At 35.3% G+C, this 21654-nt stretch overlaps 1 protein-coding gene across 4 annotated transcripts in view; it reads left to right on the top strand.

Annotated features, from left to right (window-relative positions):
* Positions 1-21654, top strand: part of LCLAT1 (lysocardiolipin acyltransferase 1) — an 87501-nt gene that overhangs the window by 38861 nt on the left and 26986 nt on the right. For all 4 annotated transcript variants that reach the window (XM_015820946.1, XM_015820944.1, XM_015820945.1 and 1 more), the window contains exons 2-5: positions 1884-2052; positions 7448-7646; positions 11842-11988; positions 14036-14152. In XM_015820946.1, coding sequence (XP_015676432.1) covers positions 1888-2052; positions 7448-7646; positions 11842-11988; positions 14036-14152 — 628 coding nt within the window. In that variant the 5' untranslated portion in view covers positions 1884-1887. The remainder of the gene's footprint in view (positions 1-1883; positions 2053-7447; positions 7647-11841; positions 11989-14035; positions 14153-21654) is intronic.

The raw sequence follows: 21654 nt of genomic DNA, 5'->3' as shown, positions 1-21654 counted from the left end.
GCGGCCTCCCGGACGGCCCGCCGCCGCCTATCCGACCGCGCCGCCGCCGCCTACCTGACCGCGCCACCGCCGGTTAGAAATTTTTTTTCTTTTGTTTTGTCCTCTAAAAACGATGTGCGTCTTATGGTCAGGTGCGTCTTATGGTGCGAAAAATACGGTATTCACTCATCTGAATTAAGCTTCCTGTTTTTGTAACTTCTAACAAGGTGTGACTTGTAAAAATGTGTTTTGTTGATTTCATCATGTAAAGGGCAGAAGAAATATAAGCCAAATATATCAACTGTCAAAGTAAATAGTGCTTAAGTATCTTGTAATAGACAACTAGACAGAAGGAAAAAAAATTGATTATCATTACAGTGAAATCTCAATGTGATGGCAGTTGAGATTTAGAGGTGGGGCAGGTTTTGCATCACAATAGCTGAAAACCTACAAGAAATAACAAATTTGTTATTTGTTTAAATAAAGCATATAACGTTCCTATTTCACATAACAGAATTTGTCATAAATAAGAAGGTAGGGTTACAGCTGCCATCACCTTAATTGTTTGTTTTTGGAAGAAAAGGGAGATCTGATTACTCATGGTATAGAATAAGATAGAATATGAAGAAAGCATACAATGTTTTAAGTTGCAGAGAACTTACATGTTGCTATGCTAATATTTCATAAAACCAGAAAACTTAAATCTCAAGAAAAAGTGAGACTTCAACCAAATGTGGATTTAGCAGGACTAATATGATGAATATTGTTGTCATTATTTACCTGTATTTTGAAAACAAAATGTAAAGCTAAAGGGTTTTAGAATCTTAGAATCTGTAGGTATGATTTTTAGATAAATTGCAAAGAATAAAACACAATTGTACCCTTGCACTCTTCATGTTCATGTTCATATTCTGATATTTATCATCCACCTCCCAAGCCCATCTTTTTTATGAATGTGCATGTTATTTAGAATATTTGTTAAATGCTGAGCTGACTTTATAGTCAACTTGTGTTTTGTATATTATTCAATTTATGTAGTTACCTTCTGAACAATGTGTTGTTAGTGGAACTGAAATTCCAACAAGTTAGCCAGATTGCTTTTCCACTGCTATTTTCCCCCTAAAATTAAAAACATCAGTTTCCTGTCTATCCAGTGCAAATATTAAACTGATCTTTTAGAGAGCTGTTCAGGGTTGTGAACAAAAGCACCCTCTTACTTTTTACCAGCAGCTAGTTTAATACTGTAATAAATAATGGGAAATAGGCCTATTTATAGTTTGTAATTTGGAAAATTAGTGTTTCCACATTTGTTTAATGATAGGAAGTTGCCTACTAAGATACTAAGATGGAAAAATTCCTAACAAATGGTAGGATATTCTGGAATTGAGTCACATTTAATCAGAAAGGCAGTTGTATGCATCTGATTCATTAAGTAGTAGATGGTTATCATGGAATTGATGCATATTTTATAAGAATAAGTTTGACATGTGTTGAATATATTTGAAAATGTATTGCAACCATAATTTTGGCTAGTAACACTCTTCAATAGAAGATGTGCAGAATTTAGAAAATGCCATTGTTTTTAAATAGTTAAAATATCAAAACTAGGTCTTTGAGTCTGTTCAGAGATAGTTTGTTGAGCGTCAGTTCATTTCCAAAATAAATGTTTTGGGTACTGGTATCATTGGCTGATATGCTAACCATCAGTTGATGTATGACTTTTATTTTTTGGTATGTATGAATTATTTCTCTGTGTACATAAATTATTGATTTTATTTAATGTGTAAAACAAATAATTAGAAACAAAAATAAAAAACACCATTAGAATGGCCAGAAGAGAGATTGTTTGCGGAAGAAGTCAGCATTAAAACTGTTTACCAAATTCTTATTCCATTGTGTTTCAGAACCATGGTGCTATGGAGAGGAATTTATTTTGTACTTGCATTATTTTTGGGAAGTTTTTTTGGAAGCATCTTCATGCTTGGTCCCCTACTGCCACTGATGTCTATTTCCCCAGCTTGGTATCGCTGGCTTACTGATCGTGTTGTGGCCACTTGGTTTACACTTCCAGTGGTAAGTTGCTGATATCTATACTTTATAAACTCCTCCCCACCCCACTCCCATGTTCCAAAATAATATATTACTTGTGTCATGCCAGATAATATGCTTTAAAGCTCAGTGTAAAATGTTTAGACAAAGCTGGCATAATAGCTTTGGATTGGTGAGTTAATGGAGACTATGCTACATATATTGGTTAAACATTGGTTGCAGAATTATTTTTTCATCACCATCATAACTGTGAATGATCACTGTGTGAGGCAGAGTCAGTCCAGAAGGAACAAAAGTCTCTGAAAGATCAAGGAGATGTAGGAATGTATTGTCCCCATCCTATTTCCACTAGAAGTTATCAACAAACACAAACAATGCTATTTAGTCCCACACTCAGAATTCAAACTAGACTGAAAGTGGTGTAGATGATTTTCCTTTTTTCAGGGTTCTCTGAAGCTACAGCATGGCCACTTTCTAAGCAAGTTTCCTTAAAAAGGGAAATTGGGGCTGAAAATTGTCCAACATAATCCAGCAGTAACTTCTTGAGCTTTCTTTTAAGTGTTGGTGGGGCCACCCTCTCTTTCAAGGATAACTCCCCCCCTCCAAAGGCTCAATAACATATTGTTTCCAAGCAAGCCATGGCTAATCAGCAAGGTCATCGCTCTAAAACACAGGAAGCCAAGTTAATAGTTTCAAGAAACTTGTCTACTTCATTAGGACTATCAGGATCAAATTTAGCCCAGATAACCAGGTTATGGAAATTTGATTAGCTGTTGAGGAACTTAGTGTCAAAGGACGTAATAATACTAACTCTTAAGCTATGTGAAGCTTTGATTCAGTTATTCCTTTAAACTGAGTGTTGGTTCAATGCATCAGATTGGTTTCTTTGAATTATTCAATACTTCAGTGAACTTTTGTGCATATATATTCTCACTTTTTATCTAATTGACTATTTGAATTGGCAATTTGTCTACTCCTAAGAAACAGAATATGAAATTTGCAAAATAGGGAAACATTGCCCGTTTCTATTCTGAACGGGTTTGCTGTTTTTAGCAAAGTATGTAATATTGCAGCCAGTACAAATGAAGAGGAGGGTTAGCTCACTCCTTTAATTGAAAATACCTAGAGCTTCCAGGTTCCAAAGTTATATGTAAAACCTCTTTCCTCAAAAAGTATCTGCAGCAAATGCGATTGTGGAGGAGGGGTAAGAAGGAAAAATGGCTCTTCTGGCTTTCATTATTTTCTAAAAACACTGCCAATAAATGATTTCAGAAATCTGTTGCTTTATCGAGTGCCAAGTAAGATGAGCAAACTAAAATCTCAGGGGTTTATGCTGAAAACTTTTCCATGGTAAGTCTGAGGAGGAGCCTACATAGACCATTCCCCCACAAGTTGAGGCTCTTGATGGGTAGAACTAAAAAGTGAAGATATCCAACAAAACTGGGAGGTGGTGTGGGTGTAGGTAAGGCTCTCAAAATGTTACTAAATCACGTCTTCCAGTAGGAGTTGTAATTTAAATATAACAAAGAGAGCTGTTAGTCTTTCCCTCCTGCTTTTACATGTTTGGTAAGAAATATATTCCATTGGATTAAATTGTACTTTCTCCTCAAGGAGTTTACTTAGCTTCAGTGACTTAGCCATTTGCTGCAAAGAAATATTTGAAAGTTAACTGGAAGAAAGGAAGCACACCTACATTGGACAGTAAAAGAAAGTGGCTACTTCCTTTAAGTAATTGATATCCAGAATTTACTAAGATGAGGATCAAAAAAGATCAACCATTAGAAAAAAATGTATTATTCTATTTTGGAATGAAACATACAATTATATTTGATTTGTTATACATTGTTCATAAAATCCTGAACTACATTCATTTTATTTGTGTTTTCTTCTTTTATATAATGTGCATTATTTTGAGAAATTTGATAAAAGATAGGATCTCTGCTAACATTACTTCAATGAGCCTCAGTGACTTACTGTCCATTAGCCTCATTAAATAGATTAGACAAAGAATCAACTCCACAGAAAGGCTGATGAAACTACTTTTATTGAGAGGGGCTATAATAATATAATAACAGAAGTCTAATTGTGCTATCCCATCTCCCATTCTTATAATCATTGAATTTGGGAGATGTTAACATTACACATTTTTTTGTATTATAGACTTAAAATATGTTTTTATCTCTCATTGTTTTGGTAAAAGATTTTGCCTTTGCAAGGGCTACCTAGCTTATTCTGTACATTGTCAGGTTCCTCTCTTCAGGATACTTTGCCTTTTGTCTGCTCGAGCAATAACTACTTAGTGTTAGTTCTGATATGTTAGTATTAATAGTAATGAAGCTTTTTAAAATTTTACTCAGTAGGTTTTAGTTTTACCCACACCCAAATCTTGTTTCTTCATTTTAAATGTTATCTTGACTGATCTAGATAATTGATTGATCTGTCTTCCACTTTTTAAATTATAATATTATTGCTATTTTATGTAAAAAAAAAAAAAAGCTTTGTGAAGTCACCATGCAGATTTGTCAGTAGAAAGGTCTTAAGTATTCATATTAAGCATGGTTATACAAGCTTTTTGAGCCATTTGGAAGAAATCCTGAGACCTTGAGTGCTAGTCCTGTCTTGGGCACAAAGTCAACTGGATGACCTTAGGTCAGTCTCTTTACCCTTCAGCCTTAGGAAGGAGGCAATAGCAAAGCACTTGTCAAAAACTTTGCCAAGAAAATTACAGGGATTTGTCTGGGCAGATATGATTGAATGGAATTTTTTTAAAAATGCAAGCATTAATCTAATAGTAAAACTTTTAATGTGTAACTTGAGATAGATCAATGTTTGTAAAGCCTGATTTTATATAAACACAGACTCTTTTTTTCCCTAAGTGTAGGATTTATTTGTCTCCCTAAGTAATAATAGCATTTAGAAGACTCAACAATATGCCACTTTCTGTCATCTCAAAATGGATTCTAAATGTCTAATACTTCTAATGTACATTAGATACTTCTGAATTCCATTATATTTGTTTGTCTTGCTCTTGCCTAAAAGCCTGCAAAGTATTTTAGTATATGTCCCACCCTACAATGTCACTAGAGTTCTCATCCTGTGCATTCCTTAATCCAAGACTGAGGAAGTCTGATGTAGGAAAACCACAGAACTACAAAGTAATACTGTAGCCCCTGGAAGTCACAGCCAACCCAGCAGTGTGGCACAAAGCCCTGGGGACCTCAGCCACTCCAGCCATCTTGCACTCACAGTCTCTTGCCACCCTGCGATTGTCACTGCAACTGACCTTCAGTCTTCTTGCTCCCATTGCTGACGAGGTGTGCCTACCCTAGCACTTCATGATGCAGCTGCTGGCCACACAAGGCCATCTTCTTCAAGTCTTGCAAGGAAATCACCGTGTGTGACCTTGGGAAGAAAACCTCGGAGAGCCAGCAGTTGCCTTGTGAAAGACCATTCTGGTCAGATACGGTGTTGGGAGCTGCAGAGTACAGGAAGCCAAAATGGCACAGATGGAGGGCTGAGATATGTGTGAAGGGGGAGTTGTATTGCTCTTGTGGCTGCAAGTTCAGAGTACGCTGTCAAACAAATTTTGATCACATGACAATAGGGGCACTCCAATGACTGCAACTTTGTAGACCAGTTGCAAGTTCTTTTGTTCGGATCACTGTAATTTCGAATAGTCACTGAATAAATAGTTGTAAGTTGAGAATTACTTGTATAAAAATATGGTGGCAAACTGCCACATCATAGAACTATAATTTCCCAATTCTTTTCAAAAGGACAGCAAGAGGAAAAATTTTTTAATCTTTCAATACTTCCCAAAGCCTCTTACTGAAGTCTGCAGAGTGGTGTCTCCCAGAGCAGTCCTTGGTCTTTGGCTGCCCAGATGATGCCTACTAAGTACCATGCTTTATGAATGTGCAGGGTTCTGCCACAAGCACCAGCTTAGTACGGTGCAAAGAGATTCATGTGAAAAAGATGTTCATGATTTTATAACTAAATATGTCTATTTTGAAACAGTATGTCTGTTTTCTGTTTGGTTTTTTTTAACAACATAACTAAAGCTTCTTTCAGACCATGTGGTGATTCAGTAAGACACTGTTTCAGTGTTTAGCAAGTAAGGATTGCCCCACAGTTCTCCCAACGTTTTCTTTCATCCTCTGTGGTTGAACAATATGCCAACCCTCAAATTAAGCTAAGTTTCCACTGGAGTTTGAAGAAATACTGACAATTATTGATTTACTCCTTTAGACTATAACTCCTGTATGTATCAACCACCCTCTAAATAGAGGTTAAAAAATTAACTTCTCCCACATTTCAATCTACAAGTATCTTGTGTACTTATTGTTCCTTTCTTTTATAGCCTAGAGCACGATTAGGCAACCTTTTTTGGCTACTGGAGACCTTTAGAATTTTAAAAACATCTGTGGGTACTCTAACAAATTGGTTGCCTTGGGAACAAAACCAGTTATAGAACACATATACCAAAGGCAAATTGGTCTCTGTGATTCTCTGTATCCCAGTTTAACTTTCTTTTTTGCTGGGTTCATTGATATTTGCTTAGTCTTCTGGAGGCTTCTAAGAGGCCTATATTATAAAACTCAACCTTGAAATGGTTTACAAAAACTATAAAACATCCAAAAATTAAAGTAAAATACAACAACAACAAAAAATAACAAAATAAAATGAATTCATTATATAAACTTTCTTTTAAATTTATATGAAACTAGAGGAAGCATGTCAGGAACCCATTTGAATATTTTTTAATAAATAAATAAAAAATCAGATGGAGCCCTGTAAATAGTGGGGAAGCATCTGTAGATATTGTATTCCCTGTTACATAAAATTCAAGATCAGAATTGGGTAATACTTTTTTATTTTGTTAGATTTTATCCCATCCTTTTTTTTATGAACAACTCAAGGTGACGAGCATACCTAATACTCCTTCCTCTTATTTTCTCTATAACAGTCCTGAGGTGAATTAGGCTGATAGTGACTGTCCAGTCACTCAGCTGGTTTTTCATGCCTAAAACAGAACTCGAATTCACAATCCTCTGAATTAGAGTAACACTTTATTCAAGTCACTTGTCTCCCCTGATATAGAATTTGTACATAAAACATTTGAAGTAAAAGTACTGACCAAAGAACTTGCTGATGTATTAGACTCGCCTTGCATAGCCATGTAGTTGCTATTATATTCATTTATGCAGTTACACTGTTGTGAAATGTTTCTCAAATTCTTCAGGTAAATTATAATTTTTCAAAGAAAAAAAAGCTATATTGTATGTGTGGAGGTAAGCATAGACTAGTCTAAAATTTTAGTGCAATGTAATGATTTTTTATTTGATCAGTGTTAATATTTGCTCTGAGATATTTAGCCTATTTGCAGGGTTGTCATATAATATTTTTGGTTTTTACCTAGGCCCTGCTGGAGATAGTGTTTGGGTCAAAAGTAGTCATAACAGGTGATGGATTCATCCCCGGAGAAAGAAGTGTCATAATCATGAATCATCGAACACGAATGGATTGGATGTTTTTATGGAGTTGCTTGCTGAGATATAGCTACCTCCGACTTGAAAAAATCTGCCTCAAATCTAGTCTCAAAGGCATTCCGGGATTTGGTAGGTTATTGATTGATTTTTTAAATAATATTCTAAAATATATTATTTTAGATCTTCTATTTTGTTAACATAGAATTAATTTTGGGATATATTTTCATGATAGATTGTTAACTGCCCTGAAGGCTTTCTGGAGCCACTTTGGGAGAAAAGTGCCAGAATAATAAAAGTGTTTAATATTATATCCTTCTTTCCATTTTACCAAAGCAAATATAGATCTTGCTTCAAATACGTGTTTTAAAAAATTCTCTCTTCATATATCATACAAATTGATTTGCATTTAATTTTAGTCTTTAGCCTTTTGTATAACAGCCATACTGGATTAGATCATTCAAGTCTTCTATCCTATCCTGCTTTCCAGAGTGTCCAACCAGATAACCTTTGACAAACCCATAGTGAGGAGATTGGGTTATTGGCTAGGTTTATTTTGGGTCTTCTCTATTTTTATATTTTAACTATATCATTTGATCTTTGATGTAAATTCATTGGAAATAAATTACTCAGAGCATGTACAATATTATAAGGACATAACCTTGATTGAGAGCTCTGCTTGACTCGTGGCCATTTGAGCCCATACCCATGTGAGGAGCTCACAAACAGGGCATAGGACAGCCACTTTCTCACCACTTGACATTCACTAACTTGTCAAAATAAGGAAAAAGAGAACCTTTGTCTTTACCCATGAGAGTTGTTACAATCTTTGCCGCTGAAGTAAGCATTCATAATAAATCAGTGATGCATAGAAATGAACTGTGTGCTAGTTTAACAACTCCACAAAGATTTGGAGCCTATATTTCTTCAACCATAGTTTCTTTCTTTTCTTTTCTTTTCTTTCTTTCTTTCTTTCTTTCTTTCTTTATTTCCACAGCAACACAAAACTGGCACAATGTGTATGATGTTGAAGTGAGTGGCTATTTAGAACTGTCTGTATTCTTGCTTTTGCTTTTAGTTGTATCTCAATGGAATTGGCCAGTTTTAGCATACTTGGCTTGTACAGGATCGTGCTCTATTTTCTACAGATACAGTATAAATAAATATCTAATAGAAAACCAGCAAGTAATATTATATAAGTAATCTGAAAAAAACTTGAATTAATGTATATATTGAGAAAACAATTTAAAAGAGTGAAGCTTTCAAATGCAAGACTGTCACAGTCCTACAAGGTCTACTATTCTTTAAGAGCCTTTCACTATACTATTTTTTAGGATTAATAAAGTCCTTATATTTTTCCTTTGCATATAGAACTTCATAGTATGAAGTTACCATGGCACAGATATTGGATTGTTTATTTTATTTATTAAATACATTTCTAGCCCACCACAATTCAACAAAGATTCTTGGTGGCTTACATAGAGTAAATAATACACTTAAAATATTCAGGCAGTAACAATAAACAACATGAGCAAAATCACAATAATATCACAAAAATAGGAAATGCAAAAATAAAGTTGGAGACATCAAGTCAGAGGAAAGATCTTCCAAACAGCTCTTCCAAACTACTTAGTAGCTGAGTTGTGAAGAGTCATTGTGAGAAGACAGCCAAAGTTGCAAGGCCATCTGTATCCATCTCATGTACATCATGCCTAGCTTGTCCAACACACATATTCTTATCTTTTTAGAAGTTAATAAGTAGAGCTGCTTATTTTTAATAGGATTACATTTTCTTGGGGTTGTTGGGTGGATTTTCAGAAAACTAGCTGCTGTTTGTTGAAGGAAAGATAGCACAATGACTGTGGTGCCCAAAGAAAAGAAGCCAAAGCATTCCTGGTTGACTAAAGATGTGACAGTAGTGTGTCCAATGACAATGTAATGGGTTATGGTAGCTTTATTGTGAAAACTGGTGATGGTGACATGGGAGCAAATCAGGCTGCCCCTTTCTAAAAATCCATAGCAGTAGCAGAGATAGCACCTCCAACAGGGTCACCAGCAGACTCAAAGTGCTGCCAAAGGGAAGAGGCAAGAATGTGCCCAGCAACAGAACATGTACCTGAGAGCTAAAGAATTCACCTGTTGAGGGACTAGATAAATAATTAAGGCTAATTAAGGGAGGAAAAGGGTAAAAGGTGAATTGAACATAGAAAGAAATATAAGAAACGAAACACAGGAAAAAAGATAAAGCAATTTGAAATGTGAGAGTAGTTTTGAAATACGTGTTTATTAGGATAGAATAGATATGAAAATGGATTGTGCAATAAAATCCTTGTAAACAGGAGTCCTGTTCAAAGACTGAAGCAACACAGTTTATTTTGCAACAGTCCATTTATAATTCAAGTGATTTCCCAACTAGGAATTGCCTTGCATTTTGCTTGCATCTGTCACTATGCTTGTACTTACCATCATATCCATAGTTGCTTAGAGGGAGGTCTATTGCTATACAGTGCAAGCCAATATCTGAATAGGGTCAAAGGTTTGTGTGTGTGTGTGAGTGTCTGTCCCATATCCCTTTAAACCTTGTATTAATAGCTTGTGGTTTGCTTTGTGGATTGTAGGTGATGACCCTTCTAAGTGAGAGTCTGATCAACAGTGTCATATGATGTCTTCCAGCAATTCTATCAGGAGCTGTCATACTTACTTAGTTACTTAGAGTTATTTATACTGTGAATTAGCTTTGAGTCCACATGCTGGAAAATGTTCTTTATAATATATTTTTTACTGAATTGTTTATACCAGAAATATGGACACCAAAATCTTTCTTTGCAATATGAATTTTAACACTGAACTAGATAATGTGTTCAATGGAACAAAATCATTTAAATCACAACTTTGTTTTAAGGATTTAAATAAAGTTACTTCTGGCTACCCTCTTGGTTGTTGCAATCGAGCATTGAAGCTTGGCCTAGAACTGATTGCACTTCCACTTCCCCCGAAATAATGTGTGTGTGTATGTGTGTGTGTGCAATTTTTGTTTTTCAGAAATATTCATGAAACAAGCTTGCTTTGCCTCATCAATACTATGATGCTACAAAAACTGATCTATAGACCAGTCTCTATGCTTTATAAAAGGGATACCCAACCCTTGGTCTGCAGCCCAGTGCCAGGCCCATTGGGAACTGGGTCAGGCAAGCAGCGGGCAATCGTGTGAAGCTGTGCACATGCACACATGAAACTATCCCCTCTCCTCCCCCGCCAACGTCAGTTCCACAGAGCTGGAAAGGTTGGGGACTGCTGCTTTATAACACACAATAAGACGTTACCTATAGTTTATAGTATGCATATAATTATGTTGAATTATTTGACTGTAGGCAAATATCAATTATCTGTCTGTTTTACAATAAAAAAAACAATTGAAATTTGATAAACCACAAGATCATCTTCTCCTGATCTTTGGATGCCTGGCTGTGTTGGGGTTGTGAGAATTCCCCAGAATTTTAGAAGTTGTAGTACCAATACATCTTGAGGGTACCAGATTGGGAAAAAACTTCACTCAGTTATTAGTAACAAGAAAAAGCTTCTAATGGTTCATGGTAAATAATGCAGAAGTCTAATAGAAAATAGAATTCGGAAGGGGGTAAAATGGTTCTATATTTTTTTTTGCCATTTTAAAAACAATAATTAAAATTATATATGGTGTGATAGTTCTGTACTTAGTATCTAATTTTCTAATGTGCTTAGACTCATGCATATTTCATAATATTGAAGTATTTAATGTTTAAACTCAGTTCAGAAGGAAAATAGAAGTAATGGCATGCATTTTCTGCAAACTTTGACAGTTTGGTTAGACATCTGTTTCCTCTTAAAAATCATCCCCGAGGAACAAAATGTAGAATTTATTCCAGTAGAAATATAAGTTTCTAATTATCCCTTAACATCAGCAGAATGGGAAAGGGACGTCATTTTTTCTTGCACCCTCTTTAAAATCTCTTTAAAAATAGATTTTGAAATATTTTCTTAAAATAATTTATAGGAAGAAATTTTTATACTTTGAGATCAAGCCATTGTTGCTGCAACATTTCATTGTATGAAGGCAGATTTGATTTTAAAAAGAAACAGTTAACATGAGTCTTGCTTTTCCACAAGTTTTAGCAAAATATCTTAAAATCTTTAGGCTTTTAACATAATCATAGACACTGTGATATATTTATTACTAAGAAATATATTGAGTTCTTATATTAAAGCATCTTTATATACTTTGGGAATCAGGGACCATCCAAATAAATAATCAATTCAGTGTTTAAGAAATTCTTCACATTTGTTTTAGGCTGGGCCATGCAGGTTGCTGCCTTCATTTTCATTCAGAGGAAATGGGAAGAAGACAAACATCATTTTGGAAATATGCTGGATTATTTTTGTGATATTCATGAGCCACTACAACTTCTTATCTTTCCTGAAGGAACTGATCTCACAGGTACCTCAATGTTACTTAATTTAATGCTGCACAATGCATTTAAGACATTTGCTGGAAATACTATAAGTAGGTTGAATTACAGTATATCATATCAGAAAAGGATTTTACCATTAAATCCAGAACATTAAATAGTTATTTGTAAACACTTCTTAAGGCATGGGTGTCCAACCTGTTGGCTTGCGTGGGTTGCACCAAGTGAAGAGGAATTGTCTTGGGCCGCATATAAAATATATAACATAATTAATGTAACGTTGATATTTCTAAAAATAAGATCATAGAATTGATGTGCATTTTGAAAGAGTTTTGGACAGAATTTTAAAAATGCACATCCAGAATTTATTTTATTTTTTTTTAACAATAGAATTCAGCACAGAAGAGTGGCGTGGTGGCTGAGTGGTGAAGATGCTCGCCTCCCACTCAGAAGGCTGAGAGTTCAATCCTAGGTAGTGGCAGTTCTTTCTTGGGGCGCAAAGAGAACATACCTGCTACAAACTCCAAGTAGGCATCAGGAAGGGAATCTGGCCAGTAAACACTCAACTCCCTTTAGCCGCCCTGACTGTACCCCGAATTAAGGGATTACAGGGTCATTAAAAGAAAATTCAGCACAGAAGTGAATAAAGGTTGAAAAGACAATGTGTCAGTGTCAGGCTTTCAAAAAATACTGAAATTTTAATTGAATGCAAATTAACATGGCAGTCTTGGATTTTTTAAAAAAAAATTCAATAATTTTGTTTGTACTTTCTATTCAACTACAGCAGTATTTCTTTATATATCAAGTCAGGCCATTGATGTCCAGAATTAATCAAGATCTTCAGTATTGCCAAAATGTTATTGGCCAGGTTACTAGTTAGTTGAAGATCATTCTTAAGTTAAATCATTCTTAGAATGTGTTGCCCAGCAAAGCAACGCTATATAATATTAAGGAGTGGTTCTTTCACATCTCTGTGCTTAGAAATGACTAGAATAAATAAGTAAAGTTAAATGTTTACTTTTTTTGTGTTAAATAAATTGTGAAAAAATATTTTTGTAAATCTGATAATAGAATTAGTACAATATTTATGATATAGCATATCTAGGATCTTTTAGCATGATTTTATATATACTAAGTTGTTTTATTTATAATTTTTGTGTATTATAGATTTAATTTAATATGTTTAAAGTGAAAAAATATGTAATGTAACATTTTATCTTCAACTTTTATTTTTTTGTGTTATTTTATTAGTTTTTAAGGCATTAGTTGTTTTTCAGACTTTTATGAATGGTGATAATATTCCATTTAAGTATAGGAGAAGAAAAATGAAACTTGTTTTGAAGAGTTCTATTGTTTGATTTGGTTTGGTTTTTAATGTTAATATATTATATAGAGAAGATTGTACTTCCTCACAAGTCCTGACATGTATCATTGCTCTTTGTTACTGCTGTTTCTCATTATACTCTCTGGATGCATAATGTCCTAAACATTTCCTGTTCATGAAAAAGCATACTAACAAATTTTAGTTTTTGAACTTAACTTAGTGCTTTCATTCCTCCTGTTGCATTCGGAAGAGACAACCTGGGTTTTGCGTTAACACCCCCCCCCCCATGCTTCTTGGCTAAGTTTGCAGGGTTTTCTTATGTACTGCTTATCAGTATGGACTCCTAGATTCCTGCTTGCTATGCTTTGTTATCTATTTATTCTTAATTAAATGCAGAAATAATGTCTAATAAATATAACATTGGGGTCCTGGATCTGTAATCCTATAAAACTTACTAGATAGATTCTAGGTGTTGTTGCTGATTCAAACTTTGGGACTAGGTCCTGCAAATTTTGAAACCCTGTAGATTAGCCTTAGCCCAAGGCAATTGTGTTCTGCATTCTAAGAATTGGACTTTGAAAGTAAAGCTTGTCTATGTTTATGTAAGAAAGTGAAAAGTATTTTGTGATGATTTTTATTGAAATAAACACGTTCTATTATACCTCTTTGATCCTTTATTCTAGTGATGTTCTTTGTAATACTGAAATTTAAGGCATTTTAATAATTGTTTTTCCTACTACTTTTCTCTGTAGATGAAACTAAAGCCCGCAGTGATACATTTGCTGAAAAAAATGGACTTCAGAAGTATGAATATGTCTTGCACCCAAGAACTACAGGCTTCACTTTTATAGTGGATCGTTTAAGAGATGGTAATGCATGTTCAGATGTATTTTCCTCTTTTCTTTACAAAATAATATATTTTAGATGAGAAATGTTGTTGGTGGCTAATTACTTCGAACCATTGCCCTAAAATGTCTTTTTAAAAGCTTTGTGTGTTTCAATAGATTTCCTTCCTTATTTACTCAGGGAATTTTTTTCCATGCTTAAAATAGGAAGTAATTTGATCACTTCCAATTAAGTTGCCAGCATTGTGTCATATTGCTTCCATTTTCTATGTGAATTTTGCATTCTGAAGTAAGGAAAGACCTACATTAAGTTTGGTATTGAGGCAAAATATATTTTTATAGGTTTTGCTGCATTTTTCTGCCCTGTCTGGCAACAATGAGATTATTATAAACAGTATTATCAGAATTATCCACAATATAATGTAAGCATTCAAAGTCATTTATAGCCTCCTTGGTGAGGTAAGCCATAAAAGCAATTTACAATAACTGGCCAACTTATATTTTCTAGATTATGGGTTGGCAACTATGGGCTAGATCAGGCATGTCAAACTGCCGTCCTGCGGGCCAGATGTGTCACGCCAAAACCGCGCCCACCCCATTGCTGGCAATGGGGAAAAAGTCACGATATATCACTCGAATTGATACAATTTCCCATGTGGTAAATGGTTTTCATGTTCTGTCAGATTAAATATTGGGAGTCATGCTGAAGCTATTTAAAATGTGTTCAGTCTCTTCCAACTCTTTGCGATCCAGTGGACATCATTTCGCCATCATGTGTCAGTGACTGTTATTTGAGTTCTTAAAAGTTCATGCTTGCATGAGCTTTCAATAACGTACATAGATTTGTGCAAGTTTATAAAAAAAAGTACAATGTAGGCATTATGTATTCTGTTAGCCTCTTTTCCAATGATCTTCGGTGTTTCTAAATGTTCTAAAACACTTCTCTAGTATCCATGTCTTCTTATTATAAGTTCAAAATATTTTACTATTTTGCTTCATTATAAGTGCTTAAAATGAGGAGTCTTCATCTAGGATTGAATTATTTATTTTTCTTGCAGGCTATTAGATTTTTTTAATCAATGTACTCCAGCATCACAGTTTAAAGATATCAGTTTGTTTTCATTCAGTTTTCATAGCCATGTCTAGTTCTATCATAATTTTTCTCTCAGTTAAGAGATGGTTTTTTATTTCATTATTATAGTGGCTCTCCTTGCAAATTTAAGCCTAGAAAATCAATGTCTTTCCTACTGCAGGTTCTTCTCTGTCTGCTATTTACATTGGGATTGCATGTTGACATAATCTTAGGGTCTGGGGTTTTTTTAAACATACTGAATAGCAGGCTGGCTTTTTAATCTCTTTCACCTTCAGCAAAAAAATCCTTAAGTCTTTACTTCTAGCCATCTAGCCATCTAAGTATTACCAGAATATCTGAGATTGACGCTTCATCAAGTAAATTTAATTCCAGCTGTTATTTCTTCTAGTCCATCATTTTCCATGCTGCATTCTGCCTGTAAATTAAGTAAAGTGAGTGACACAGTACATGGAACCTTAATATACATGTTTACCTCTTTTGACTTGTTTAAATGATATGTATACAATTCCAATCATTCTTTCCTGGTCATCACACAAATTCTTCAATAGGCAGATAGGTGGGAATGTAATAAAACAATAGAAAACAAAACAAAAATAGAGCCAAAATACCTCCAGCCACCCTAACCCAAGGCAAACACCTTACTGTGTTTAGAGTCAAAAGTATCAGTATAATTAATGCAGCAAAAATGTATGTATTTTGGAAGTTGACTTACTTTTCCATTATTCATCATATGTTAGCAATGAGATCATGAATGCATTTCCTCTTCTGAATCAGAGCCATTGTAGGAAGGTAGTTGATTCATATTTTCTTTCCCCAAAGTGTCTTGGGTACATTTTTATTACATGAAGTTTATTAAGGTACCTGCTGCATGCAAGACAGTACAACTAATCAAGTGTTTTGTTTACATATATTAATATCCTCTCTTTTCTGAAATGTTTGAAATAGTTAAAATTCTGGTTAATATCATTACATGGCATAAAGTTCCATTTGTGTCAGTGGAATAATGTCGGTTTATTTATTAAAGAATATGTCTGCACTGGATCTTCTCTATCAAAGCTACGTAAAAGAATGAATATGTGGTTTACTATAGCTCTGGGAAATGGAAAAGTTTCAGTGGAGACAGATTTCCATGTATTAGCTTCTGCTATTTCAAAAAGGGAAATGAATGGAAAATCAGTAAAGCAGATGTTGGAATGGTACTGACTGAATGGGAAATTTTAATTTTTAGGTTATTATCATGAAACTTTTAGTATCATGGCAGATCTCTTTAAAAAGATCCCATGCACAAGAACGATAACCTTAAATGTCTCATGCTTTTCTGTGAATAATGTTTAGCTCATGACAGTTTTCCCATCCTCAGGCTGATATCCATTCTCTTCAGGGATATGTGCATTATGTTACTCCAAAAATAGTCCTGCGGAGAAGAGGGAAAATGTCATGTGCGGAGAAATAACTATCTCTAAATGGACAGATCGTATACAAGGAAATGAAGGTTATAACTTAGTATGCATATGGAGAGTATTCTAGGATGGGGAAGTGACCATTCAGTATTCTAAAAGACCAAATAGGGAAGTGCTTTTTAACATGCAACAAAAAAGTAAAATTGAAAGGTATAAGGAAAAACTACCTTCATTCAGTGAGAAATGGGCTATTTGCAGTATGCCTATTAATGATAATGCTGATATCTCCTTCTGCAGATAGCTCCAATCAGGGCTTTTTTCCTCATAGAACGCCCAGAACGGCGTTCTGGCACCTTTTTTGGATGGAACCTTGTAGGGTAGGCAAGGCGGGTTGTATGATATGTGTGAGTTCCGGCACCTTTTTTTTTTTTTTAGACAAAAAACACTGGCTCCAATAATGATAGTTGAATAAATATTTATTTTTATCTGTTTGCCTCTACTAACTAGATGTGGCATCATTATTTCATAATGTCATGAGAAGTTTAATTCTTTTTTAAAAAAACTTTGCAAAAATGAATTTTATTTGTCAAGAGCTATATTTAATTTGTATTATAGTCTGTGTATGGATGAATTATCTATTGTGCTAGAAATGTCTCTGTTACATGAACCATTAAAATGCTGAGGAAGTATTTGAATATGAGAATCAGTTTGTGGAAGAACATATTTTTTTGTACCATAGGATAACAAAAACCTAATGTTCCCTAAGTTAAAATATATTTTACTTCCTAATGCTTAATCTACAGGTAGTCCTCCATTTACAACTGCAATTGGGACTTGTGTTCCTTACTTTATCACACTGTTTCTTTGTTCAGGCTGAAAATCCTGCTTGTCTCTGGGGACTGGTTGAAAGAACTGCCTGCCAAAGAATTTCAACTCCATTTCATGCTTGGATGTTGGCAGTCCAAGCAGATTCAGCAAATCCAACCCATTTCGGCAATCCAAGCAGGTTTCAGCAAATCCAAACAATTTTGACATTCCAAGCAGGCATGATGCTGAAACACTTTGACTTGATTTTTTTGCAATCAAAGCAGCACGGAGCTAAAATTCTCAGCACACAGCTCTTTTACTTTGGGACCTGCTATAAGAGTTGCCTGCCAAAGATTTCAGCTCATGCTTACTTAGAATTGCCAAAATCCAAGCAGACACAGAGCTGAAATTCTTTGACAGCCAGTCTCCAGAGATGAGAGGGAATGCTCTTGGCAAGTAGCAGAAACTTGTAGCTTTCCCTGCCAGTTTCCCCATTGTCTTTGAGGAACCCAGCAAAGAAGGTTGCAAATGATGATCATAAGGTACTTGGCAACTGGTTATCAGTAACAGTTTGCCAATAACCCGGATCATGACCATGTGACATAGGGTGGTGGTGCTATGTTTTGCAACTATCAGAAGAGAGACCATTATGAATTCTGAGACCATTATGAAGACCATTATGAATTCTGAGACCATTATGAATTCAAACTATTGTTAAGCAAACAGTCACAAGTCGAGGATTACCTGTACTCAGATTCTGTGATGGAATATGCACCTTGAGGAGCAGTGAGGAAGAGTTTTGGCAATACTCTTGCTTTCCAGAGAGAAGCCTGGTTTAAGTGACTACAGTTCCAGGTGTGTGGGGAAGAAGGGAAGAGGTTCAGAGTAGCCACATCCTACAATCTCTAAATACTGTATATATCTAGTGAATTGGAAAATTCTAGTTTTAGTTTGTCAAGAGTGTGTCCATTCAGTAAAAGCAAATAAAGGATTGAACTCAGTTGGATTTCTCTGTATCCTCTCTGGGCTTGGGCCTGACAGTTTCTCCTCACATCCAAAATTTTCAGAATTTATAAATGTTGATTTTTAGCAACCTAAATTCAGCTTACACTGCTGTGTTTTTGCTTCCATGTAGATGTTAATCCAGTTTATATAATTTTTTCAATAGATTCCTGAGGCTGATAGTTCTTAAAGTCACAATTGTTTTTACTTTTATGCTTCTAGAGGTTTATTTTGTTTGTGACATTTATTTTAGTTTATTTTTTTATTTTAACCTAACATATTTGCTATTTGTATTTATATTAGTCATTACTTACCAGATTCTAGAGATTTGTTTTTAGGTGCTGCTGAGATATGTATGTTTGTATACAGTACATACATGCAAAATTGCTTAAAAGTAATTTATTAATCATTTTAGATTGGGCTTCTAAAATGATACACTCTTTTTTATTGTAGTAGGCCCTGCACTCAGTCACTCACACCCTGGATTATCCTGCTTGGATTATTGCAAGTGGGGCTACCCCTTGACTATCATTTGAAAGCTACAATTGGTCCACATTGCAGCAGTGCAGAAAGTTTTGGAGGCCCTAAGGTGGCACATGTAACACAACTATTACATGACCTGGGGTTGGGGACCCCCATTGTAGACTTCTTAGAAGAATGTTGGCTTTGGGACATTTCAGCATTTATGATGGAGGCTGCTCAGGATATCACAGTTGCTATAACATCTAAAGCTCTGTCTTGCTGAATTAATTGTCCAATAACAGATCATGCTTTGGATATTTTTTTTTACTTAGGCAGAAGGATGGAGATCTGAATATATGGCATTTTAAATCTTTTACTTTGTCAAGATAGCAGTAGTACTTAGCAATAGCACTTAGACTTATATACTGCTTCACAGTGCTTTACAGCCCTCTCTAAGCAGTTTACAGAGCCAGCCTATTGCCCCCAATAATCTGGGTCCTCATTTTACCAACCTTGGCAGGATGAAAAGCTGAGTGAGCTGGTGAGACTTGAACTGCTGGCAGTTGGCAGTCAGCAGAATTAGCCTGCAATACTGCATTCTAACCACTGCACCACCATGGCTCTTACCTGGATGATATTACTCACATTAAAATGTAAGCTTTCAAGAACTATTGTTCTCTGAGGGGTGAGGAAACTATTAAAATGATCTATCTATGAAGGGTAATAGATTCCAATGGATTCCAGAAGACTCTGCTAATATGCAATTCTGTTAAAGATTAGGCTGATATTTAGAGACAACTGGGGCAGTTTAGTACCTTTCTTGGATTGCCTCATATGTCATAGAGCCTATTCAGAGCTTTGGTAAATATCTCATTGAATGGGGATAAAACAAGCTGGGAGATGACTAGAATGAGGAAAATGTATCTTGTACATGCTTAAATAATAAAAAAGCTCATTATTGAACCTACTTTGTAATGGTACTGTAATTTTAGACTGATTATGTCCCATCAGGTTTGTGTCATCTTTTAGCAAACTCATAAATAGATTTTGTCCAGAAGAATCTATCTCTGTTGTGACTCTTCAGGTCTTCCAATACTGTTGTGTTGATGAGGGAAGCAAAAAACATTTTTCTCCTCCAGCATTACCCAGGGAAGCTTTTTGAAGTGGTTTGCAATCTTTAGGATCTGACTCAGTAGACATCATATAAAATTCATAGTAGTTAGGCTGTGACATGCTAAATAGTTGAGAGCAATATCAATTAAAATTACATGATAAAAACTCTACAATTCTAGCAGTTCAGTTTAGAGCTGCTCAGTCAGGTTTCTTTGGATGCATTTCATTCTGGCTTTTAAGACATGAGGATGTAAATATGTTGTTTGATTGGTTCAGCTAACTATGTATTTATTTAACCCTTGCTCTTATGGCTCATCATATTTAATAGGAATGGGGTTTTTAGCTGGGTTAGGAGATTATATATTCATCCCTATGAGAAAGGGTAATCTCATCCTCATTAAATAATAACACACCTGGGAAAAATGGGCCCAGAAAATCTTAATTTTAGGCTGATAACCAATATTCCCTTTTTGATACTATGGACTATAGTATTATTTTGGGGAGACTGTATGGCATTTATACTGTAAGGTTCTGCAGTATTCCATTTTCTCCCCCAAACTGTTCATTATCAACATAACACTATTGAGTGAAGTCATTTGGAAATTTAGAGTAAAGTGTCATCAATACATTGATGATACCCAACTCTATTTTTCCTTTTCATTGGATCCAAGTGAGGCAGTTGAATTCCCGAATCAGTGCTTGGCTGTGATAATGGACTGCATGAGAGCCAGCAAACTGAAGCTCAGTCCATTTAAGAAAGATGTGCTGTTAGTGGATGATTTATCTCTGTAGGTGAGTGGTGTTCAATCTGTTTTGGATGGGACTGCAACCCTAAAAGATCAGATTTAGGGACAATTCCATTTAATTGCTGAAGGATGGCATAAAGTTGATAAATAACTATGCAAGTAGCCTCTGTGATCCGTAACACCTTTCATCTGTTCAGGCTGTTGAGCCAATCATGGCCCCATTGTGGCAAAAGATTGCTTCATTATGATAATTTCTATTCTAGTAATCTCTTATTTAGAATATGTTATACATGAGACTGCTCTAGAAAATATTTCCTACATCTCAGCTAGTATAAAATACTGTGGCCAGAATTCTGAGCATGACTGAACAATTTGAGTATATTATGCCAATTATTAATTTATTTTTACTAACTCCTAGTTGGCTTCTGGTTCCAATTCAAGGCGCTGATATTCATGGCTTGGGCCACAATATCTAAATGAATGCTTTTGCTTACATTTTCTACTTTTACTCCAAGATCATATTTGAAAAGTTTGTTTGGGGACCTCTGCTGTTGAAGTGTGTTGAGTGGCTATGTGGATCTGAGTTTTTCAAATGGTCATTCCTTAACTTTGGAATGTTCTCCCCAGCTAAGTTTACTTGATAACCATCTGTACTGAATGGTGAGTAATCTCATCCCAGGAGATTCACACCTGAAAGAATTAAATGTACATTTCCACCCCAGGCCACCCCAATGATGCCCTTGACGTGATGGCCCGGTGTCTGGAGGCCGTACGGGTCTGGATGGGGAGAAACAGACTCAGGCTCAACCCTTCCAAGACTGAGTGGCTGTGGTTGCCGGCTCCCAGGTATGGTCAGCTGACTCCATCGCTGACTATAGGGGGCGAAACTCTGGCTCCCTCGGA

This window comes from Protobothrops mucrosquamatus, unplaced genomic scaffold (assembly GCF_001527695.2).
Source record: "Protobothrops mucrosquamatus isolate PMUCROS unplaced genomic scaffold, P.Mucros_1.0 scaffold1223, whole genome shotgun sequence".
NCBI lineage: Eukaryota > Metazoa > Chordata > Lepidosauria > Squamata > Viperidae > Protobothrops > Protobothrops mucrosquamatus.
Note: the sequence above shows the minus strand (reverse complement) of the source record. Positions and strands in the feature narration are given on the sequence as shown.